The sequence below is a fragment of the Dromaius novaehollandiae genome, chromosome 2 (genome assembly GCF_036370855.1).
Source record: "Dromaius novaehollandiae isolate bDroNov1 chromosome 2, bDroNov1.hap1, whole genome shotgun sequence".
Classification (NCBI taxonomy): Eukaryota; Metazoa; Chordata; class Aves; order Casuariiformes; family Dromaiidae; genus Dromaius; species Dromaius novaehollandiae.
The window spans coordinates 303290-321291 of record NC_088099.1 but is presented as its reverse complement, the minus strand read 5'-3'; the positions used below and the strand labels follow the sequence as shown (position 1 = coordinate 321291).

At 52.3% G+C, this 18002-nt stretch overlaps 2 protein-coding genes across 2 annotated transcripts; one reads left to right on the top strand and one right to left on the bottom strand.

The window, feature by feature from the left end:
* Window positions 1-1492: 1492 nt before the first annotated feature.
* Window positions 1493-12349, bottom strand: ABCF2 (ATP binding cassette subfamily F member 2). Its single transcript, XM_064505527.1, has 15 exons — window positions 12267-12349; window positions 11887-12060; window positions 9288-9500; window positions 8216-8398; window positions 7712-7883; window positions 7482-7577; window positions 6209-6311; window positions 6027-6122; window positions 5799-5918; window positions 5162-5251; window positions 4795-4905; window positions 4473-4535; window positions 3883-4011; window positions 2859-3062; window positions 1493-2113 (listed from the first exon to the last, which is right to left on the bottom strand). Exons 2-15 carry the CDS (start codon window positions 12038-12040, stop codon window positions 1976-1978), a joined length of 1872 nt encoding a protein of 623 aa, XP_064361597.1. The 5' UTR covers window positions 12041-12060; window positions 12267-12349; the 3' UTR covers window positions 1493-1975.
* Window positions 12350-12654: 305 nt separating this feature from the next.
* CHPF2 (chondroitin polymerizing factor 2) lies at window positions 12655-16861 on the top strand. The gene is made up of 4 exons (XM_064505526.1): window positions 12655-13284; window positions 13986-14550; window positions 14982-15164; window positions 15399-16861. Exons 1-4 carry the CDS (start codon window positions 13010-13012, stop codon window positions 16659-16661), a joined length of 2286 nt encoding a protein of 761 aa, XP_064361596.1. The 5' UTR covers window positions 12655-13009; the 3' UTR covers window positions 16662-16861.
* Window positions 16862-18002: the final 1141 nt, after the last annotated feature.

Sequence of the window (18002 nt, the reverse complement as noted above, 5' to 3'; positions counted from 1 at the left end):
TGTACTATTTTCACAGCATATGGGTCGACTCGCAGCACAACACAGGGAATCCCACAGCCCTGCGCTGAACACAGCATCTGCTGCTTTTGGCCGTAGCTCACTTTCAGACTACAGGCAACAGTAACAGTGTAGAGGCTCTAACCTGCCTCTTCCACAGAACTAACCCGCCTAGGAGCTAAGGAGAAATTTTGATCATGATTTGTCTAGCTCTAGCTCTGGTTTTGTGTGTGATCAGATGAGCCCTAGCTGAGACAGTGTAAGATGTTGCTGCTCCAGCTGGCAGCTGCCTTTCCCGCAGCATCAGTAACTCGGGACATGTGCCTGCCCTCACTGCTGCAGCGCAGTCTAACAGACTGTCACCACAGATTAGGTTTAAATCAAGGCTGAAATACTCTCCGCTTAAGCATGCATGCATGCAAATCCTGGAATACTAATTGCTATCTCTAGTGCAGAGGGCTAACGGCTTAAGCAGTAACAGCCCCTTTTGCTTTGGACAGGAACATGGAAACAACTCCCACTGTGATATTTGTCCTGTGGATTTCTGTAACAGCAGTCCACAACTTAGATGGTTCCCTTGGAAAAAACAAGAAAGTATTCTGCTCGAAAAGTCAGAGCCACAGACGGTCGGCACCTGAGAGTACTCCAGGAAAGCACAGCTACATGTGTCCCGCCCTTCTACTCTTCCGTAAACATGGGCTGTTGGAACAGGTTATTGGGCTACATGAAATTTTGCATGACCAGTGTTGCCATTTTCACATGTTAGAAGTAATTAAAATGATAAACCATGATCACAAGTATTTTGGTTTCGCTTTTTTTTTTAGTAACTTTTCATTGTTAAAAAATACATGAAAAATGTATTTTGTTCAAGAAATTATTCAAGTTTCAAGCTTCTGTGGCACAAGGTGAGGTTTAAGCACGAACTTTTATAAAAATTTGGTATTAAGAACAAAAATAAATATTAAAATAACTTCGTTCCTGATCAGTCAAACCTGCAAGGATCAAGTAACTATTTCATAGTCCAAAAATCCTTAATTATTAAAAGTCTCACATTAGACCCATATAATCTGAGGTGAAGGAAAAAGCATACACCTAAGCTGCCCTGTTGCCGAGAATACACTGATATTTTATAGCTCTACTTTCTAACTTTGAATCCTCAGAAGCATTTAGAGCTGTATCTGCTTTAAAAAATAAAAAAAACTGCAAGTGTGGCTTGGTCCCTTTTGTCACCAGCTGGAAAAAACAGGGTTCACTCTGTGAATGAGCAGAGGCTCCCTAGGTGGAGGAATCCTGCTCGCTGCTCCATTCCCCCAGAGCTCAGTTCTCACCCCTTCATTTACTCCACCAGTTCTCTGCCTACAACGAGAGAACTACAGTGCTGAAGAACTGAACATTCACCCCAAAAGAGGGCCCTACATCCTTACCCCAAAAGCCCAGCACTGCCTGATTTGCCCACCATGCCCCAAGAACTAGTGCAGCTCACAAAACAAGAGGAGACTGTTCTTCCCTCTTTATTGACTGATGGATTCTCAGGCAGATCTGTTAATTACACTGTTAAATAATAGTTAAAAACAAACCAAGGCCAGAAGAGTTTGAAGTGAAGTATCTAAACTGAAGCAGAAATTGGGAAGGAGGCGGCGGGAGAAGCTGGCCCGGGGTCTCCACTTCTGCGTCACTGCAATCCAGACACCCTAACTGCCAGTGCCAAGACCCCAGGCCATCAGATTCCAAGGCCTGGCTCTAGGTGGGACATCATCTAAATACGGAAACGATTGCCCAAACGTAGCCAGATCAGGAGAGAAGAGGAGATCCGTCCAGATATGGAGGCGCAAGGCAAGTCAAGGGGAAGCAGTATTGCAGCAATCCTAGAACACAGCCACAGAGATAGCAGCAGAGTCCCGTTCCGGTCGGCAGGCGGGAGAGTCACATTGGCCACTGTCAGTCTCCACCGAGAGCACCTCGCCGACGGCTCTAGAGCTCACACATTGTGGGTCTTTTTGGTGAGCTGCGGATCCTCATCCACCAGCTTTGACTTCAGATGCTCCTTGTAGGCGAGGATGTCGCCTTGCCACTTTGTGATTGTCTGCTTCTCACAGACCCAGATCTCCTGTGCAACCTGAAAGCACACAGGGAGAGGGAGAAGTCTATAGTGCAGCATTTTATAATGTTATCAACGTTATAAAATTAATCAACATCTACCCTCTACAGGCTGGTAAGGAAAGAGTTTAATAACTTCCATGCATTAAACTGTCAAATAAAAATATCTGTAGTGAAATATCTTACACAGTGTTTTCTGAATATTTTGTACTTCGAGATTTTAGAACTAACAATCTTTGACCCCTCAACATTTCCTTTTAATTCATGGACTAAGAAAAAAATCCTTTCCTTCTAAATTGGGAATTGAAAAGATAGTTCTTGACCTGAACTGCTTGTATAGGCTGCACAGAAAAATAAAATTCTATCTGAACTTGCAGAAGAAGCCATAGCTGCTAAACCAGCATCTGACATTTCCACCTATGGGGAACCAAGAACGACTTTCCTCACCTCTGCAGACTGAGACAAAAAACTCTGGTAGAACTAATCCAGTACCATTTAAAAAAATCTAATTAAGATCTCCACAGTGTCATGGTTTCTATTTGACTTATTCTTAGCTTTTTAGTTTATTTTTAAATGCTTGAGGTTTTTCCAGACTACATAATCACTCATCACAAACATCGCAAGGGAACCATATCCAGTGACTTTTGCACCCACACATCATTTTGGGATGAATTAGAGCCAATCAGTTGAAAACACCTCATTTCAATGACTCTGCTCAAAAGGTGCTGGAAAGGTGCTTTGCCAAAATTCACTACCCTCCTTACCTGCTGGATGAGTCTGAAATCATGGCTGACGAGCATCATTCCTCCTTCAAATTCATTGATGGCATCTGCCAGAGCATCTATTGTTTCTATGTCCAAATGGTTGGTGGGCTCATCCAGGAAAAGCATGTGAGGGTTCTGCCAGGCCAGCCACGCAAAGCACACACGACACTTCTGCCCATCGGAGAGGTTCCGGATGGGGCTCACCTGACAAACAGACACTGTTCACAGCTCTGCAGGTACACTCATAGCACCAGTCCCTGGATTACAGCACTGACCACAAAATACTCAGATCTCAACTTGTTTTCAGCAGCTACATGACACAAGGGGACAACTGCATCAGGCTTATACCTAGATTAAACTTCCTTCACCAGCAGAACAAAGGAATTCCAGGGGCTTCTGAAGGAGTGTCCATAACAAGATCCAGCTTGTGTTAAGAGGTGCCAAGGGACAACCTTACTACAGCCTAACACAAGCCTAAACTTACTTTCAAGTTCTGGAATGACCAATGGAGAAGGACAGTATAAAAATCAAGGCTGAACTGCAGTGGTGAGGACAACCCCCGTCACATATGTGATGTGTGGGAGCATGTCATGCCTTGACATACAGCATCACTGGAGAACCTGTCCTCTTGTCTGAACCAGGCAGTCCCCTCTCCCAGTCAAAAATCTGTTCTAACATTTCTGCCTGGTATTCATCTCAGAAATAGAGATAAGCAAACTCGTTCAAGTTGTAATTGAAACAGACTTGGGTCTAGCACTATGCCACAATCTGTCTCCTCTTCACCCAGGTTCTGAGGAAGTCCCCCATTCCAGCCCCCACATTGGTGCAACACAAGGAAAGTTCCTACAAACCATGATTTGTTTTCTCTCTAGTTTTAAACGCAGAGATGAAGCAAGCATTTAGAAGTTGTGGTGCACAGTGCCGCATACTGCGTCACACTGTCAGACATCAGTAAAGCAACATAAAATGCGGCAGCTACGCTTCCCTAATGAGCAAAAAGCAAACTCCAACAGCTCGTGCTCACCTGCTGCTTCCCCGTCAGACCGTATCTACCAATGATTTTTCTCATCTCCTCCTTTTCCTTGATCTCTGGGTAGCATTTCATCATGTACTCCAGGGGCGAGAGGTCTAAGTCCAACTGCTCTTGTAAGTGCTGACAGAGAAAAAAAGTCAGCTTCAGGCTATGCAGGGCATCACCTCACGACTGAGAGCACCTCCCCACTCACACCTCTGACACCAGCTGAGCAGCAGAAAACAAGGGATGGCAACCCCACCCCCAGTGAATTCACTGTGCTGAACTACTAGGGAAGGAGTCTCTGTCTCAGGGTGCTGCTTCAGAACAGCAAGCTTATTCTCCACCAGTCACAGGGTACCCTCTCTCCCATGAAAGGTGAGAGGCTGAACAGAAAGGACCACAGCAAGCCTCTTTTCAGTGGAGGGACACTGACTAGAGCCCATTCAGCCAACAGAGCAGTTGTTTCCCTTGACTCCAGGAAGAGAATGACAGCAGTGGGAGAAGCTTAGGCAGAAGCAGAAACGGAAGGGCAAGGTTCCTTATTCCTGGCAGCTTTTTCCTCAGTATTTCATGTGCCTGGTGTCTGCTGCATGGAGTACCTGGTGGTATCTGCCGATCTTCACATGCGAGTGCTTGCGAATCATCCCATCTGTGGGCAGCAGCTAGAAGGGGAAGAAAAAAGCATTTCACCACGAAATCCCTCCATCTGTGGTACACAACAACAAAGAGACCCCAGCCATCTCTTCCCCAGCACAGAGGAGGCAGTCTGAAAAGCTGGTGTGAGAGAGAAAATTCTGTGCTGCAGCAAGACCTTAGATTTCCAGGGCCTGATTGGGGTGCTTTGGTAAATTAGTGCAGCTTCGCTGGAGACCACCCCAAGACTGGAAGTACAGAACAGAACAGACAACGCAAGGAGCGTACCTCTCCTGTGAGCAGTTTCAGCAGTGTTGACTTTCCAGCTCCATTGGGTCCAACAAGAGCTACACGGGTGTCCAGGTCAATCCCAAACTCCAGGTTATTATAGATGCATGGCTGCAAACCACAAAGATTATGACACATATTATGTCTTTCCACCATCACCCAGAACATTCATGCTGCATCTGAAAAGCTCTGTCCCCAGCAGACTCAGTACGAACACTACCAAGAAGTTTCATCTGCTAGTAATATGCTGCAGCCTGATCGGAGAGCTTAGTCAAAAGCCTCACGTTCAAAAACAAGGCAGAGACAGGAGTAATCTCCATACAACCCATGCAAGAGTTAGGCATTGCTGCACACTCCACATACTCACCCCGTCCTTGGTATATTTGAAGCTGACGTTCTGCACCATGATGACAGGAGGGGGGATTTTCCCACACGGCGGGAAATAGAATGACAAAGTCTGTCAACACAGAATATCCAGTTGTTAGACACCCTGGAGCACAAGACAGCCCAGTTATTCCAGTATATCTGTGCCTCACTACAGTCAGCTGTAGACCAAGGCACCAGCCTGATAATTTATGAGGCCCTCCAGCAACTCATTCAACAGATTTACTCTGATTAGTAGTTTGCAAGCCTGTATACCGGCTAATGATCCCATATTTCTCTCCCCTTGATGCATATGCGGGCTTGTCCTCTTCATACAAGAAAGGGTGCTCCGAGCATCTTCCCTGATCTTCTCCAATCTTTAAACATTCATTTCTGTGTCTGCAAAATGCCCCTATTTGTATGACAAATCTCCTTCTCTTCCCTGGAAGATTCAGACTCCTCTTTCCACTCTTCAACCTTACACTATCCTCATTGCAATCACCCTTCTGGCATTATAAAGCGTATCTCATTCTTGCTCCCAGGTCTGTCAGCCATTCTTGCTGTCGGCTAAAGCTCATTTTATTTATCCAGCCCACGTTCACAATTCTGATCTCTATACACAATATCGTGTCTGATCTTACCTTATCATTCACCACTCTCTCTGTTAGGCCAGAAGCCATCATTTTTTGAAGGGTCTTCTCCTTGCTCTGGGCTTGCCTGGCCAGCTTGGCACTGCCATGACCAAATCGTGCAATGTAATTCTGCAACAGAACACGAGGTTAGCCTGAAAGCCACAACGCCAAGGCTGAGGAGGTACAGGGTTGCTCACATGTATGGTCAGAAAGATGTTCATGCAGCTGGGCAGATACCTTCATGTGGGCAATCTGATCTTGCTCCCAGTGGAAACGCTTCATTTGGTTTTCCTCTAGCTCCAAGCGGGTCTTTACATACTGATCATAATTTCCCTAGAGAAAGAGACCACAGAAACATCAGACATGCCCCAGAGGTCAGCTCCCCTGTTTTTGCTGGTTGCTGGGTGCCATTCACTCACTGTGTAGTACTTCAGTTTGCGGTTGTGCATATGGATGATGTTGGTGCAGACACCATTCAAGAAGTCCTGGGAGTGGGATATCAGCACAAGGATCCGCTTGAACCTGTGGCACCATATAAGGTGTTAGAGACTAAGCTAAGAAAAGGCTTCTTGCTTGGCAGCCCTGACAGTAGCAAAGGATTGACATTCACTAGAACTGCCTTGTCTACAGCCAAATTAGGAACAAAGATAACAGCCTCCGAGAGGCTGTGGGAAGTGTGGAGTAAAGCAGCTACACACAGCTTCAATAAGCAAAGGACACCCATCACTGGGCCGCGACAGTCTTCACCATATATTTAGGGGTCCCAGTCTTCATGAAGAGTCAAGAGCTGGCTACCTGTGCAGTGGATTACTACTGCTGCTGACAGAACTCATGCTGGTGTCACATTTCTAAGAAGTTCCAACCTTTGCTGCTTACTTTCACCTCGCTAGAGCCTACCATCTCTTAGATACAATATGCATGACACCGTCTCTTAGATACAATATGCATGACACCGTCTCTTAGATACAATATGCATGACTCCACTCTAAATCTGTAAAACGACTGTTTAGTGCCTCCGAAAAAGAGAGAAGTTCAAATTACTTTCCTAAAACATCTGATTTAGAAAACAAGCATGCAAAAGTTTCAGCTGATGCAGCTAATGGAATAACCTCTGCAAATGAAAAGCCTTTCTCAAATGCTTGCATCCGGTCCCTTTAACCCACAGCCCAGATAACCTAAGCTTCATAACTATTCCTGAACCCTTTGCCTTAAACATTAATACTTTAACTTTGTTCACTAAAATGTCTCCCTGACATACTAGGAACAGATGAAGCAGGCAGACTCAGATACTCCAGGTCTGCAAAAACTGAGGAACAATATGCAGAAAGGTGAGCAGGCGGCCAGGTCTGTAAAGCTCACACTGCTGGTACGGCACGCAGGGCTGCTCCTGGGGCGGCCAGAGCCCTGCACAGCTCTCAGAAAGTAAGTTTCTCCAGTGAGTACAGACCAGCACTTCTCCCTTCTTCACTGAAGGAGCGACAGGGGCTTATCTTGAATTTGTTACCCTTGCATCAAAACCCCTCTGTAGAAACATGTAGTAGCCAGCGCAGTAAGGCATCACCGGTACCGCAACATAGTCGTGCAGCCACCAGAGCAATGGACCGTTACTCCCGTGGCGCTTGCTTGCTTGCTGAGCAGATGCTCCTGCGGGAAAGCACAACCCGTGGAACCAGCGAACTCCTGCATGCTTACGTTTTCAGCTCTTCCTCCAGCCACACACACGCATCCAAGTCCAGGTGGTTTGTGGGCTCATCTAGCAGCAGCATGAATGGCCGAATGAACAGGGCTCTGCAAGGAGAGGAGAGATGACAGGAAGGGTAAATGCAGGCCCTCAGAGTCTCCCTGCTCTTCTCCGAATTCCCGGAAAGAGTCAGGAGCAGAGAGGCATTCTCCCAGGAGGCAGCAGGCAGCATACCACTCACCTCGCAAGCGCCACCCTCATTCGCCAGCCACCACTAAAGTCCTTCAGCTTCTTCCTCTGCATGGCTGGGGTGAACCCCAAGCCGTGCAGGATACGCGAGGCCCGTGCTTCTGCCTTGTCAGCATCCAGCTCCTCCAGACGTTCATACAGCTCCATGAGCTTCTCACACTCCGCTGAAAGAGAGCCTGCCCGTCAGTGCTTCTGCCAGCTACGGGCTCTCAGCTGCAGCTCCCTACAGCTGGGAGACTCTCAGTCTGTCTGCTTCACTGCTCAGCCCCCTCCACTCCCAAGTCTGAGACTCTCCTTAAGAAGCTGCATGGGATCATTTCATCTAAAGAAGAAATGGAATCCCACAGGAATCTTCAGCTAGTACAGGGCAGCAGGGAGAAAGAGGTACTGTAACATGTAAAAACTCTGCCAAGGAACCCAAATGAAGCCTTTTCTTCAGCGGGGAGGGAAAGTAGAGGAAATATCCCTTGCCTACAGGGACTCTGAGAAGCTTTACCATCTTCATGAGCCAGACGCTCCGCTTCTCGTTCCAACATAGCCCTCTCTGTATCCACCTCCATCACACATTGTAGAGGAGTCTTGTCACTGGGAGGCATCTCCCGGGTCAGGTGGTAGATGTCAATGTGCTCTGGGATGGGGACTTCTCGTTTCCCGATAGCTGACAAGAGCATGGATTTCCCTGTGTGCAGACAGACACGCCACAATTATTCACTGGATTCAATGAGGTACAAGGTAACAGAGCAATGCATGAGATATAGTCAGGTCCCACTGATTCTCTCCCTCTCCAACCCAAGAAAACCTTGGAAGTTCCTTGGTGAAGAAGCCAGAAGAACTAGAGCCTACTGCCTCGCTGCAAAAGGCTGCCCTCCCGGCTCAAGATCACCACCTCAAGGACAGGGCTGAGACATGAAGAAGCTCTTTGAAAACTACTGCACTTCAGCCCCTGCCCTGCTTCAGGGAGTTTTCTCTCTGTTGTGCACTTCCTGCTGTCTAACACCTATTACCAGGGAGACATAACCCCAGCCTCTAAAGACCTCTAATGCAGAAGAAAGCAATGCACTTACCACTAGAGAACTTAAGTATTTTCCTGAAAGTTAAACTAGCTGGTCCCTCTTACTAGCTCTCCTTCAATTACACCCATGTTCTGCATCTCTCCATGTACAACAGTGTCACCTTCTCCAGGGACTGATGAAGTTTTTTTCCCATTCAGGCCAAACCAAATACTCCCTACTCCTCCACTCTGCAAGTTTTTTCACTAGTAGCATTAGCATTAGTGACACTGCTGAAAAAAAGCCTGCGAACAGGTACCGGATGCCAGGCATTTCTTCCTACTCTCCATGGGAACCAGTCTAAATGCATTACTCAAAGCCAGAATGCGACCTCATACCCCTACTAGCAGTCCCTCTTGCGGGTGGGGAGGCAGGCAGGACAGTCAGCATGTCCCAGGCCGGTCTAACAACCTTTCCCCTGGTTTCTAGCATTTACCACCTCCACCTGTCCAGTTTTTCAGCCCCACAGGATCTCCTCCGAGCTCCAAGAAGCCCGTGTCACTGTGCCGCACAGCTCACCAATGCCGTTGAGCCCGATCAGGCCGTAGCGTCTCCCAGAGTTCAGCTCCAGCTTTGTGTCACTCAGCAGCTCCTGACCATGGAAGGTCAGCGAGAGGTTAATGATGTGCACGTCGGTGCTGTTGGGATGGGAAGCCAGCACTCCTGTCACAGCACGGGCAGCAGCTTTCTTTAACTCAAAGTCCTCCAGTTCCTTTGTAAGAGCATCCACCTCTGTATGCAGGGACAGAGCAGAAGTGTTGCTGATTCACAGGCACAAGGGAAGCCACGAGTCCCTATCCAGGCAGGCCCAGGACCCCAAAAACAAACCCCATTTTCCCATTTCTACAGAAACATTAAGGAGGCCCAAAGGTTTTTAATACACTTTTTCAGCTCAACAGATGGATATATATGGTCTAACAGCAAGTTTCACCTAATCTATAAATAAAGTCTGACCATTAGAACTAAGTGAGCTGCCGGAACAGGCAGCCTGTCACCAGTGTGATGGGACGAACGCTGTCTGCAGGAAGGAGCTAAGCAGTGCTGCCTGCAAGCTTCTTAAGGAAAGCACTGGCATAGGGAGAATTTAGCTAGGAAATAAGTGACAGGAAAGAAGAGAGGAGGAGGGAAGCAGCACTGGAAGAGGCCCTACCAATCCTGAAGAAGCAAATCTGTCTGTGTGCAGACTCCCTCTTCCTCTCCTCCTACAATTTAAGCAGATCTTTCCTGCCTTGCTGATCTTCTGTCCTGACGCCCTGAGTTACAGTCCAGTTTTCACTCCCTGGGGAGACCCTGCCATTTGAAGAGGGAAATGCCACTGGGGATCTTAGCAAGCTCCAGCTTCTCAGAGCAGAGACTTGGTGTTCAGACCGCCAGGGTTCAGGTCAGTAAGCGATGCCAGCCTGGCTGTAAAAAACCTAACATTCCTGGCAAAAATCAGCCATGGAGTAAAATCGCTGTCATCTTGGGGCGTGTCAGGCAGGAAGGGGCAGACGCTGCGGACCCAGCTGACACAGGACCCCTTTGGAAGAACTTGCAGCCAAGTAGAGCAGTTGCAGTAACAAGCAAACCAGAGGAGTGCCAAGAGAGGCGAGGAGGTTTTATCTGTGACATGCGGTTATTTCGCAGGGAACCGCCAGGCAGGAACATGCTTTCACCGACCCATTTAACCTGCCCCCCGGTGCACGTGGCGGTTCAACAGCCTCCGAACAACGCTGCAGGCGGGCCAAGGCCGAGCAGCGGCCCGGAGCCGAGCTCCTCCCGGCGCCTGCTCACCCTCCGCTCTCCGGCAGCCTGAACCTCCGGCACCGGCTCCGCTCGCGTTGCCCCGGCCGCGGGCAGGGCGCTCCCGCCCGCCCCCGCCCAGCGCGGCCGCAGCTCCGGGCAGCGGCGCAGACCCCAGGCGCGGCCCCGCCCCCACGTGGCGACCGCGGCGCCCGGCCCCGCCCCTGCCCGGCCCGCGGCCTCCCGGCTCTGCCAATAGGCGGGCGGCATGCAAATGCGCGGCGGGAACGGGCGCCGATTGGCTGGGCCGCGCGGAGCCGCGCCGGGGAGGGGAGGGGAGGGGCGGACGCGGCCCCGGCGCCGGCGGCCGCCGCTCCGGCCCCGCAGAGCTGCGGCCGCCCCCGGGCCCGAGTCCGCCGCCGCGACCACGCTCAGCTGCCAGCCGCGCTCGGGGCTCCCCGAGGTCACGGAGGCCACAGAGGACGGGGCGCGCCGGAGCAGAGCCCTGCCTCGCAGTCCGGCCCTCGGCGGTGCCGGTACCGGTGGGGCCCCGTCCCGCGCAGTCGGCGCCTCTCGAAAACAAACAAAAAGCGCAATGGGGACAGGCCTGGGGGCTGTGCTGCCTGAGCGGAGCAGCTGAACTTGGGGGCCCGGCAGCTAGGCAGGCTAAAATAAGGACAAAAGTAAACTCTCTCTTCAAGCTTCACCTTGCCTGTTTCCCTTAGGAAGATCAACGTTGCTCTGTTGACAAAGTTTCTTTCATTAAGTTACCCAGGCCCCTAGGCTTGGCGAACCAGACACATCCCAGAGAATCAGCCGAATAGAGATTCAGAGCAATAACAGCTTTACAACCGTGAGAGCTGAGGAGAAGAACCAAGACACTACAGCAGTTCCCACAGCAGAAGAGACCCAGGTCAGGGCATCAAATGCCAGAAAACCAGGACAGTATCCGCTTGGGAGGGAAACGGCCCCATCAGCACCATCCATCGTTATTCTGCTAGCCTCGAGAGAGGGTGCAGCAAACACCTGGGTCATCCGGCTTGCGGAAAGCAACCACACACATTGCTCTGGGGTCCTACCGACCGCAAGGAGAGAGAGTGGCCCTAACGGGAGGCACTGCCGCTAGCCCCGTTCAGCACAAGTCCATGCCCACGTGTAATTGCATCTGATGAGGGACAAATGTCCCAGTTTACTAATTTGTGGGCAAAACCAGATGTGCACAGCTGCTATCCGCGGACAGGCCCTGGCTGGACGCTCCCAAGCCCAGAACGCGCGGGGCTGCCAGGCTGACCCCGGGAAAGGGCGCCCTGCCGAGCGCACCAGGCCAAGCCGTGCCGCCCTCCGCAGGCCGCGCCGCGGCGGGCCCGGGCCGCTGCACGGCGGGGCCGCCTCTCACCTGGCGCCGAAGTCCCGTTGGCCTCCGGGGGCCCGGCCTCCTGCGGCTCCGTCCCGGCATCGCCGTTCTCCTCCGTGGCCCGGCGGGGCCGCTGCCGGGCCTTGGCCGCCTCCTTCTTCTTGGCCGCCTTCTTCTTGGCCAGGTCCGAGGGCATGGCGCGACGGCGGGCTGCGGCTGCGGGACGAGACGGGCCGTTAGGCCAGGCCGCGCCGCGCCGCCCGTTGTTCCACGCCCCGGCAGCCCTATGCGCCGCCCGGCCCGGAGCACACGGCGCCCCCGGGCCCGGCCGAGGGTCGCCCGCCCCCCGGGCCGCCTGCGCCGCCCGCCCCGCCGCGCCCCGGCCCCGCCGCCCGCCCGCCCGGCCCGGCGCGGCTCCGCACCGGCTGCTCCGCGCTTTCCTTCTGTCGCAACAGGACAGCTGCTACCGCGTGCGCACGCTCCACCCCCCTCCGGAACCGCAGCCAATAGCAGCGCGGAGCGTCACCCACGCCGGGTCGCTGACGTCACTCTGGGAAACAGAGTCCAAGCTCCCTCTGTCGGCTCGGCCGGGAGCGGGCTCGTGGGGCCCGGGCACTGCAGGTCCCGGCATGCACCGCGCCGCGCGCGCCAGGGGCGGGGCCTGCGCTCGCATCACGTCCACGCACGCCCCCCGCCGTGCCGCGCGCGTGCCGCGGGCAGGGGCCGGGCGCACTCTAGCGAGCGCGCGGAGGGCGGCGGCTCGCCGCACCATAGAGATGGCGGGCGCCAGCGGGTAGAGCGGCGGCCGGGGCACCATAGAGCTGAAAGGGGAAGCGGAAGCGCGCGAGGTGGCGATGAGGCGGCTGAGGTGGCAGCGGCGGGAGCGCGGCCGGGCGGGAGCCGCTGTCTCCCCCCGCGGCCCCGACGCGGAGCTCGGGGCCGGCCGCGCCCGCGGCCTGCGCGCACACGGGCCGCCCTGCCCCCCGGGGACACCGCCGCCGCGGGGGCCGCGCCGCTGCCCGCCCCGCGCCGCCTGACGCGCCCGACGCCCCGCGCCTGCCATGTCCCGCGGCTGCCGGCGCCCTGGGCCTCGGAGCGGCTCCGGGGGCCTGTCCCGGCCGTAGCGGGCCCGCCGCGGCCGCGCTCCCCCCCGCCGGGCGCCGCCATGCGCCTGGCCGCGCTGCTGGCCGCGCTGCGGCCCGTGCTGCCGCTGCTGCTGGGCCTGTCGCTGGGCTGCAGCCTGAGCCTGCTGCGGGCCTCCTGGAGCCAGGCCGCCGGCGAGGACGCCTGCCCGGCGGCGGCGGGGCGGCCCGGGCCGCCCGGCGGCGGAGCAGGGCCGGAGGCAGCGGGCGAGGGGCCGGGCCAGGACCGCGAGGACTTCAGGCCCAGGATCGTGCCGTACTACAGGGACCCCAGCAAGCCGTACAAGAAAGTGCTCAGGTAAAAGCCGCTCCTTCGGCCGAACTCCTCCACGGAAAATAATGCGCGTAGACAGTACTCGGGGTTCTGCGACTTTGCACAAGTTACGAGCTCAGGCTGGAAAATGCCGTTTGAGAGATCTGAGGTGGTATTAAAAAACAGCTGTAGGAGCACGACAGAGCAGGGTAAATGTGGTAAATGCTGTAATGGGCACAACAGAAGTATGTAACCACTGGTCTCTTCCAAAAAAACAAAGAAAAGAAGAAAATTTGAAACTTTTATTCATTCTTTTATTACTTGTGTGTAACAAAAGTTTTGAAGAATGATTTGACATGTTCTAATCGGTCTATTGATTAGTGAAATTCTGAGCAATTAATAAGAATGTGTATAACTTTCCGGTGGTTAGCTCTGAATTTTTTGGGTTTTTTTTTTGGGGGGGGGGTTGTTTTTTGTTTTTTGTTTTTTTTTTTTAAGACTTATACTTGCACAGATTTCTAGCTTGGATGGATAATGTGAGTATCCTTGAAGGAAGAAAGTATTTTTATCAATAAGATTTTTAATAATGAGTCTGCTTTTAAGGCTCTAGACTTAGGTTTAACTGTTTTAACCACTGGTGAACTCTAGCAAGCAAAGACTTCTCTCAAGTTCCCACAAGCATGGAGAGCAATCCTTTTGCTTTGTCACCCAGCTGCTTGTGATGTAGGTGTGTCCTTCCTTTGCAGAACTCGCTACATTCAGACAGAACTGGGATTCCACGAGAGACTCTTTGTGGCTGTGCTGACCTCCAAAACTACCTTGAATACGCTGGCGGTGGCAGTGAACAAGACGGTGGCCCACCACTTCCCACGCCTGCTGTACTTCACGGGGTTGCGCGGCGCCAAGGTGCCCCACGGCATGGTGCTGGTGGCCCACGGGGATGAGCGTCCCATCTGGCTGATGTACGAGACCATGCATTACATCCACCAGCACTTCGGTTCTGACTACGACTGGTTCTACATCATGCAGGATGATACCTACGCGCAGGCAGAGCAGGTCAAGGCTCTGGTGACGCACCTGAGTATTAACCAGGATGTCTACCTGGGGCGAGCGGAGGAGTTCATCGGGGGAGACGAGCAGGCCCGCTACTGCCACGGCGGCTTTGGCTACCTGCTTTCCCGCAGCCTGCTGCTGAAGCTCCACCAGCACCTGGACAGCTGCCGGAATGAGATCCTGAGCGTGCGCCCGGATGAGTGGCTGGGACGCTGCATCATTGATTTCCTTGGCATCGCTTGTGTTTCCCAGCTCCAGGTACTGCCTCCCTCCCCAGGGTTTTGCTAGCGAGGTGTGATACATCCTGTGCCCTCACTAGCCCCTGCTCACGGTGAAGGGGCTTTTCCCTGAGCCTCGGCTGTGAGGTGCAGCGCAGGGAGAGGCCGTGCGGTGTGACAGTGTGGGGGAGGCCATAACCGAAGCGGAGAGGTTGGGGTGGAGACAGGCAACTTCTTTTGCAGCCTCCTGACAAATGATCGTTCTCAGGTTTTTAGAGGCAGCTGGGATAAAGGGCGTGTTGGTACCGAGACACAAACGAGCATGTAGCGTGGGGCAGGGCAGCCCACTGCGTGTTTGTCTCTGGGTATTGCAGCCGGCACAGAGGGGTGGATGCATGCCTGAGGTGAGGGAAGGCTTCGCTGTGAAATCCAGAGTTCCAGGCCAGTCTTTCTGGCTCTCGTCCGCTTCAGGGCCAGCATTATCACACCTACGAACTGGCCAAAAACGCCGAGCCGGAGAAGGAGGACGAGGAGGAGTTCCAAGCAGCTCTTGCTGTGCACCCTGTTCCTGATGTGACGCTCATGTACCGGCTGCACAAGCGCTTCAGCAGGATCCAGCTGGACAGAGCCTACCAGGAGATCCAGGACCTCCAGGTACGTGGGTGAAGGATACCGGTGGAAGGGATTTCTTTACTTTCAGCTTTGTGAGAGGACGTTGTTGCTTGTTATGTAGAATACTGTCAGCCAGGGAGAAACAGCATTTCTGTTACCACGTTAGCCAAAACTGCTGATGTGACACTATCAAGATACAGCTCTAGGTGGTGAGGCGGGTCTGTGTCGGAGATGGACGAGACCTCAGTGATCAGTGCGAGTTCTCTTTTTGTACAGATGCAGATCAGGAACCTGACATCACTGACCCCCGCAGGCAAGGCAGGCTTGACGTGGCCTGTGGGCATTAACGCCCCGTTTCTTCCCAAGTCCCGTTTTGAGGTAATCAGCTGGGACTACTTCACCGAGCAGCACCTCTTCTCCTGTCCTGATGGTTCCCCGAAGTGTGAGCTCTCTGGAGCCAGCAAAGCAGATGTCAGTGATGTTATTGAGTCAGCACTTGAGCAACTTAACAGCCGCTACCAGCCTCTGCTCCGCTTCAGCAAGCGGCAGTTGCTGAACGGCTATCGGCGCTTTGACCCCACGCGGGGCATGGAATATACACTGGATCTCTTGCTGGAGGCGGTGACCCAGAAGGGTCACAGTCACATTCTGGTCAAACGAGTGAGCTTGGTGCGGCCCCTCAGTAAGGTGGAAATTATTCCCATGCCGTATGTAACGGAGGCCACGCGGGTGCAGCTGGTGCTTCCCTTGACCGTGCAGGACCTCGACTTTGTGGCAAACTTCCTGGACATGTTTGCTATGAACACGCTGGACACCCACGACAATGCCTTGCTGACCCTGCTTTTCATCTACCATCCCTACGATGCCCAGAGAGTCAGCCAAGTGGATGTTTTCGCTGGAGTCAAAGCTATGGTAGGAGAGCTGGAGAAACGCTATGCAGAAGTTAAAATCCCCTGGATTAGTGTCAAAACTGAGGTGCCATCTCAAGTGAAACTCATGGATATAGTGTCAAAGAAGCATCCTGTGGACACCCTGTTCTTCCTGGCCAGCGTGTGGACAGAAATCAACACGGAGTTCCTGAACCGCTGCCGCATGAATACCATCAGCAATTGGCAGGTCTTTTTCCCAGTGCATTTCCAAGAGTTCAACCCTGCTTTGGTGTACCGTGGGGAGCAGGCTGCTTCCTCCAGCACCGACTTCCTGAGGGATGGGCACTTTGACAGACATTCCTTTGCTGAAGCCTGCTTTTATAACTCTGACTATATGACAGCACGTACCAAGCTAGCAGCGGATATCCTAGACCGGGATGAGGTGCTGGAGAGCATGGAGGTCTTTGATGTCTTCCTCCACTATTCTGGTCTGCACCTATTTCGGGCTGTGGAACCAGGGTTAGTGCAGAAATATGCATTGAGGAGCTGCAACCCGCGACTGAGTGAGGAGTTGTACCATCGCTGTATGCTCAGTAACTTGGAGGGACTTGCATCTCGCTCACATTTAGCCATGGCCCTCTTTGAGCAGGAACAGGCCAACAGCACTTGAGAGACTGGAGACATCAAGAGCTTCTTAGCACCTTAACACTTGGCACTTTCCACCCTCTTCCCAGCCTGGCCGTGGGAGAAGGGCATGAGAGGTCAAGAGAAGAGGGAGACTTTCACAGCCTCGCTCGGAGGCACAGGCATGGGCTGTGGAGAGAGGCTGTTTGTTTTTTAAAAATAAATAAAAGTTTCTTTCCAAGCAGACTAATGTGATTATTTGCAAATTTTATAGGTTCTTGACTTACAGGGCCCCAATCTGGGACGAAGGATGTAAAACAAGCTGTAGAGCTCAACTTACCTGAAGACACCCAGTTCTGCTGTGCAGTGCAGAGAGGCAGTGAATGAGATTTTTACTGGAACAAGATTAGCTTCGCTGTGCTACAGTCAGCACTGTCCTTGTACCCTCCTGTGCGCTTGTGTGTCTCCGTGTGCTCATAACACAGCTGGCCTGGTTTGCTGCAGGACAGAACTGTTCACTGCGCTTTCCCTTTGCTAGGTCTGACTCCGCTGCAACTGCAGAACACTCGTTCTGCTGTGTAATTCAGGAAGGGGGAGGAACCGTAAGTTCCCTTTCGCGTGCATCAAACTTGTTTCAGTTGTGCTTAACGGCATCGTATCATACCCTGTATGCCCTAGAGAGGAACCAGGTGCTGTCTGAAGGTCCCCAAAAACTACTCTTAAATTCTGCAGATGGAGCAAAGTGTTATCCCTGAAAATAAGACATGTGCCTTCCTCCTCCAGATGAGCAGATAGCAGGGCTAGCAGATTTAACAGTTTAGTTTCAACTTGATTATCTGATTATCTTGATTACCTGTTGAGTCTATCTAGCCCTATTCCACTTTAAGGCAGTGAGCTTGTGCAACTGCTCTAAAGGGCAGAAAGCTCTTCATAGTTATCCCATACATTTTAGTTGTGCTCCTGGTTCTGCGCGACTTCAATGTATGTGGTTTTAGGACCATCAGGTAGATCCCTTTGCTTGCTATGGGCATGTCAGTGGAAGAAGGAAACTGTTAGCTTATCTTCAGTGTTGTCAGTCCCACTTGATGTTCATGTTTTCATGTAGTCTATATAAAATGGATGAAAGGTTGTCTGTTATTCACAGGTACTGATGTAAAGTAATTCATTCTCGCTGGCACGTGTTTACAGCAAGCTCCTGCAGGAACAGAGTCTTGGGTCAATATCACTCATTATATTTGATTACTTAAGAGGAAGATAGCTGGCAGAGTTTGCAGATGGTATATGTTAGCTTGGTGGGACAAAATGAGGACAGGTCTGTTATACAGAATGATTCAGAAAGCTTGATAAGATGTGCTTGTACATAATATAGCTACCTAAAATGATTTAC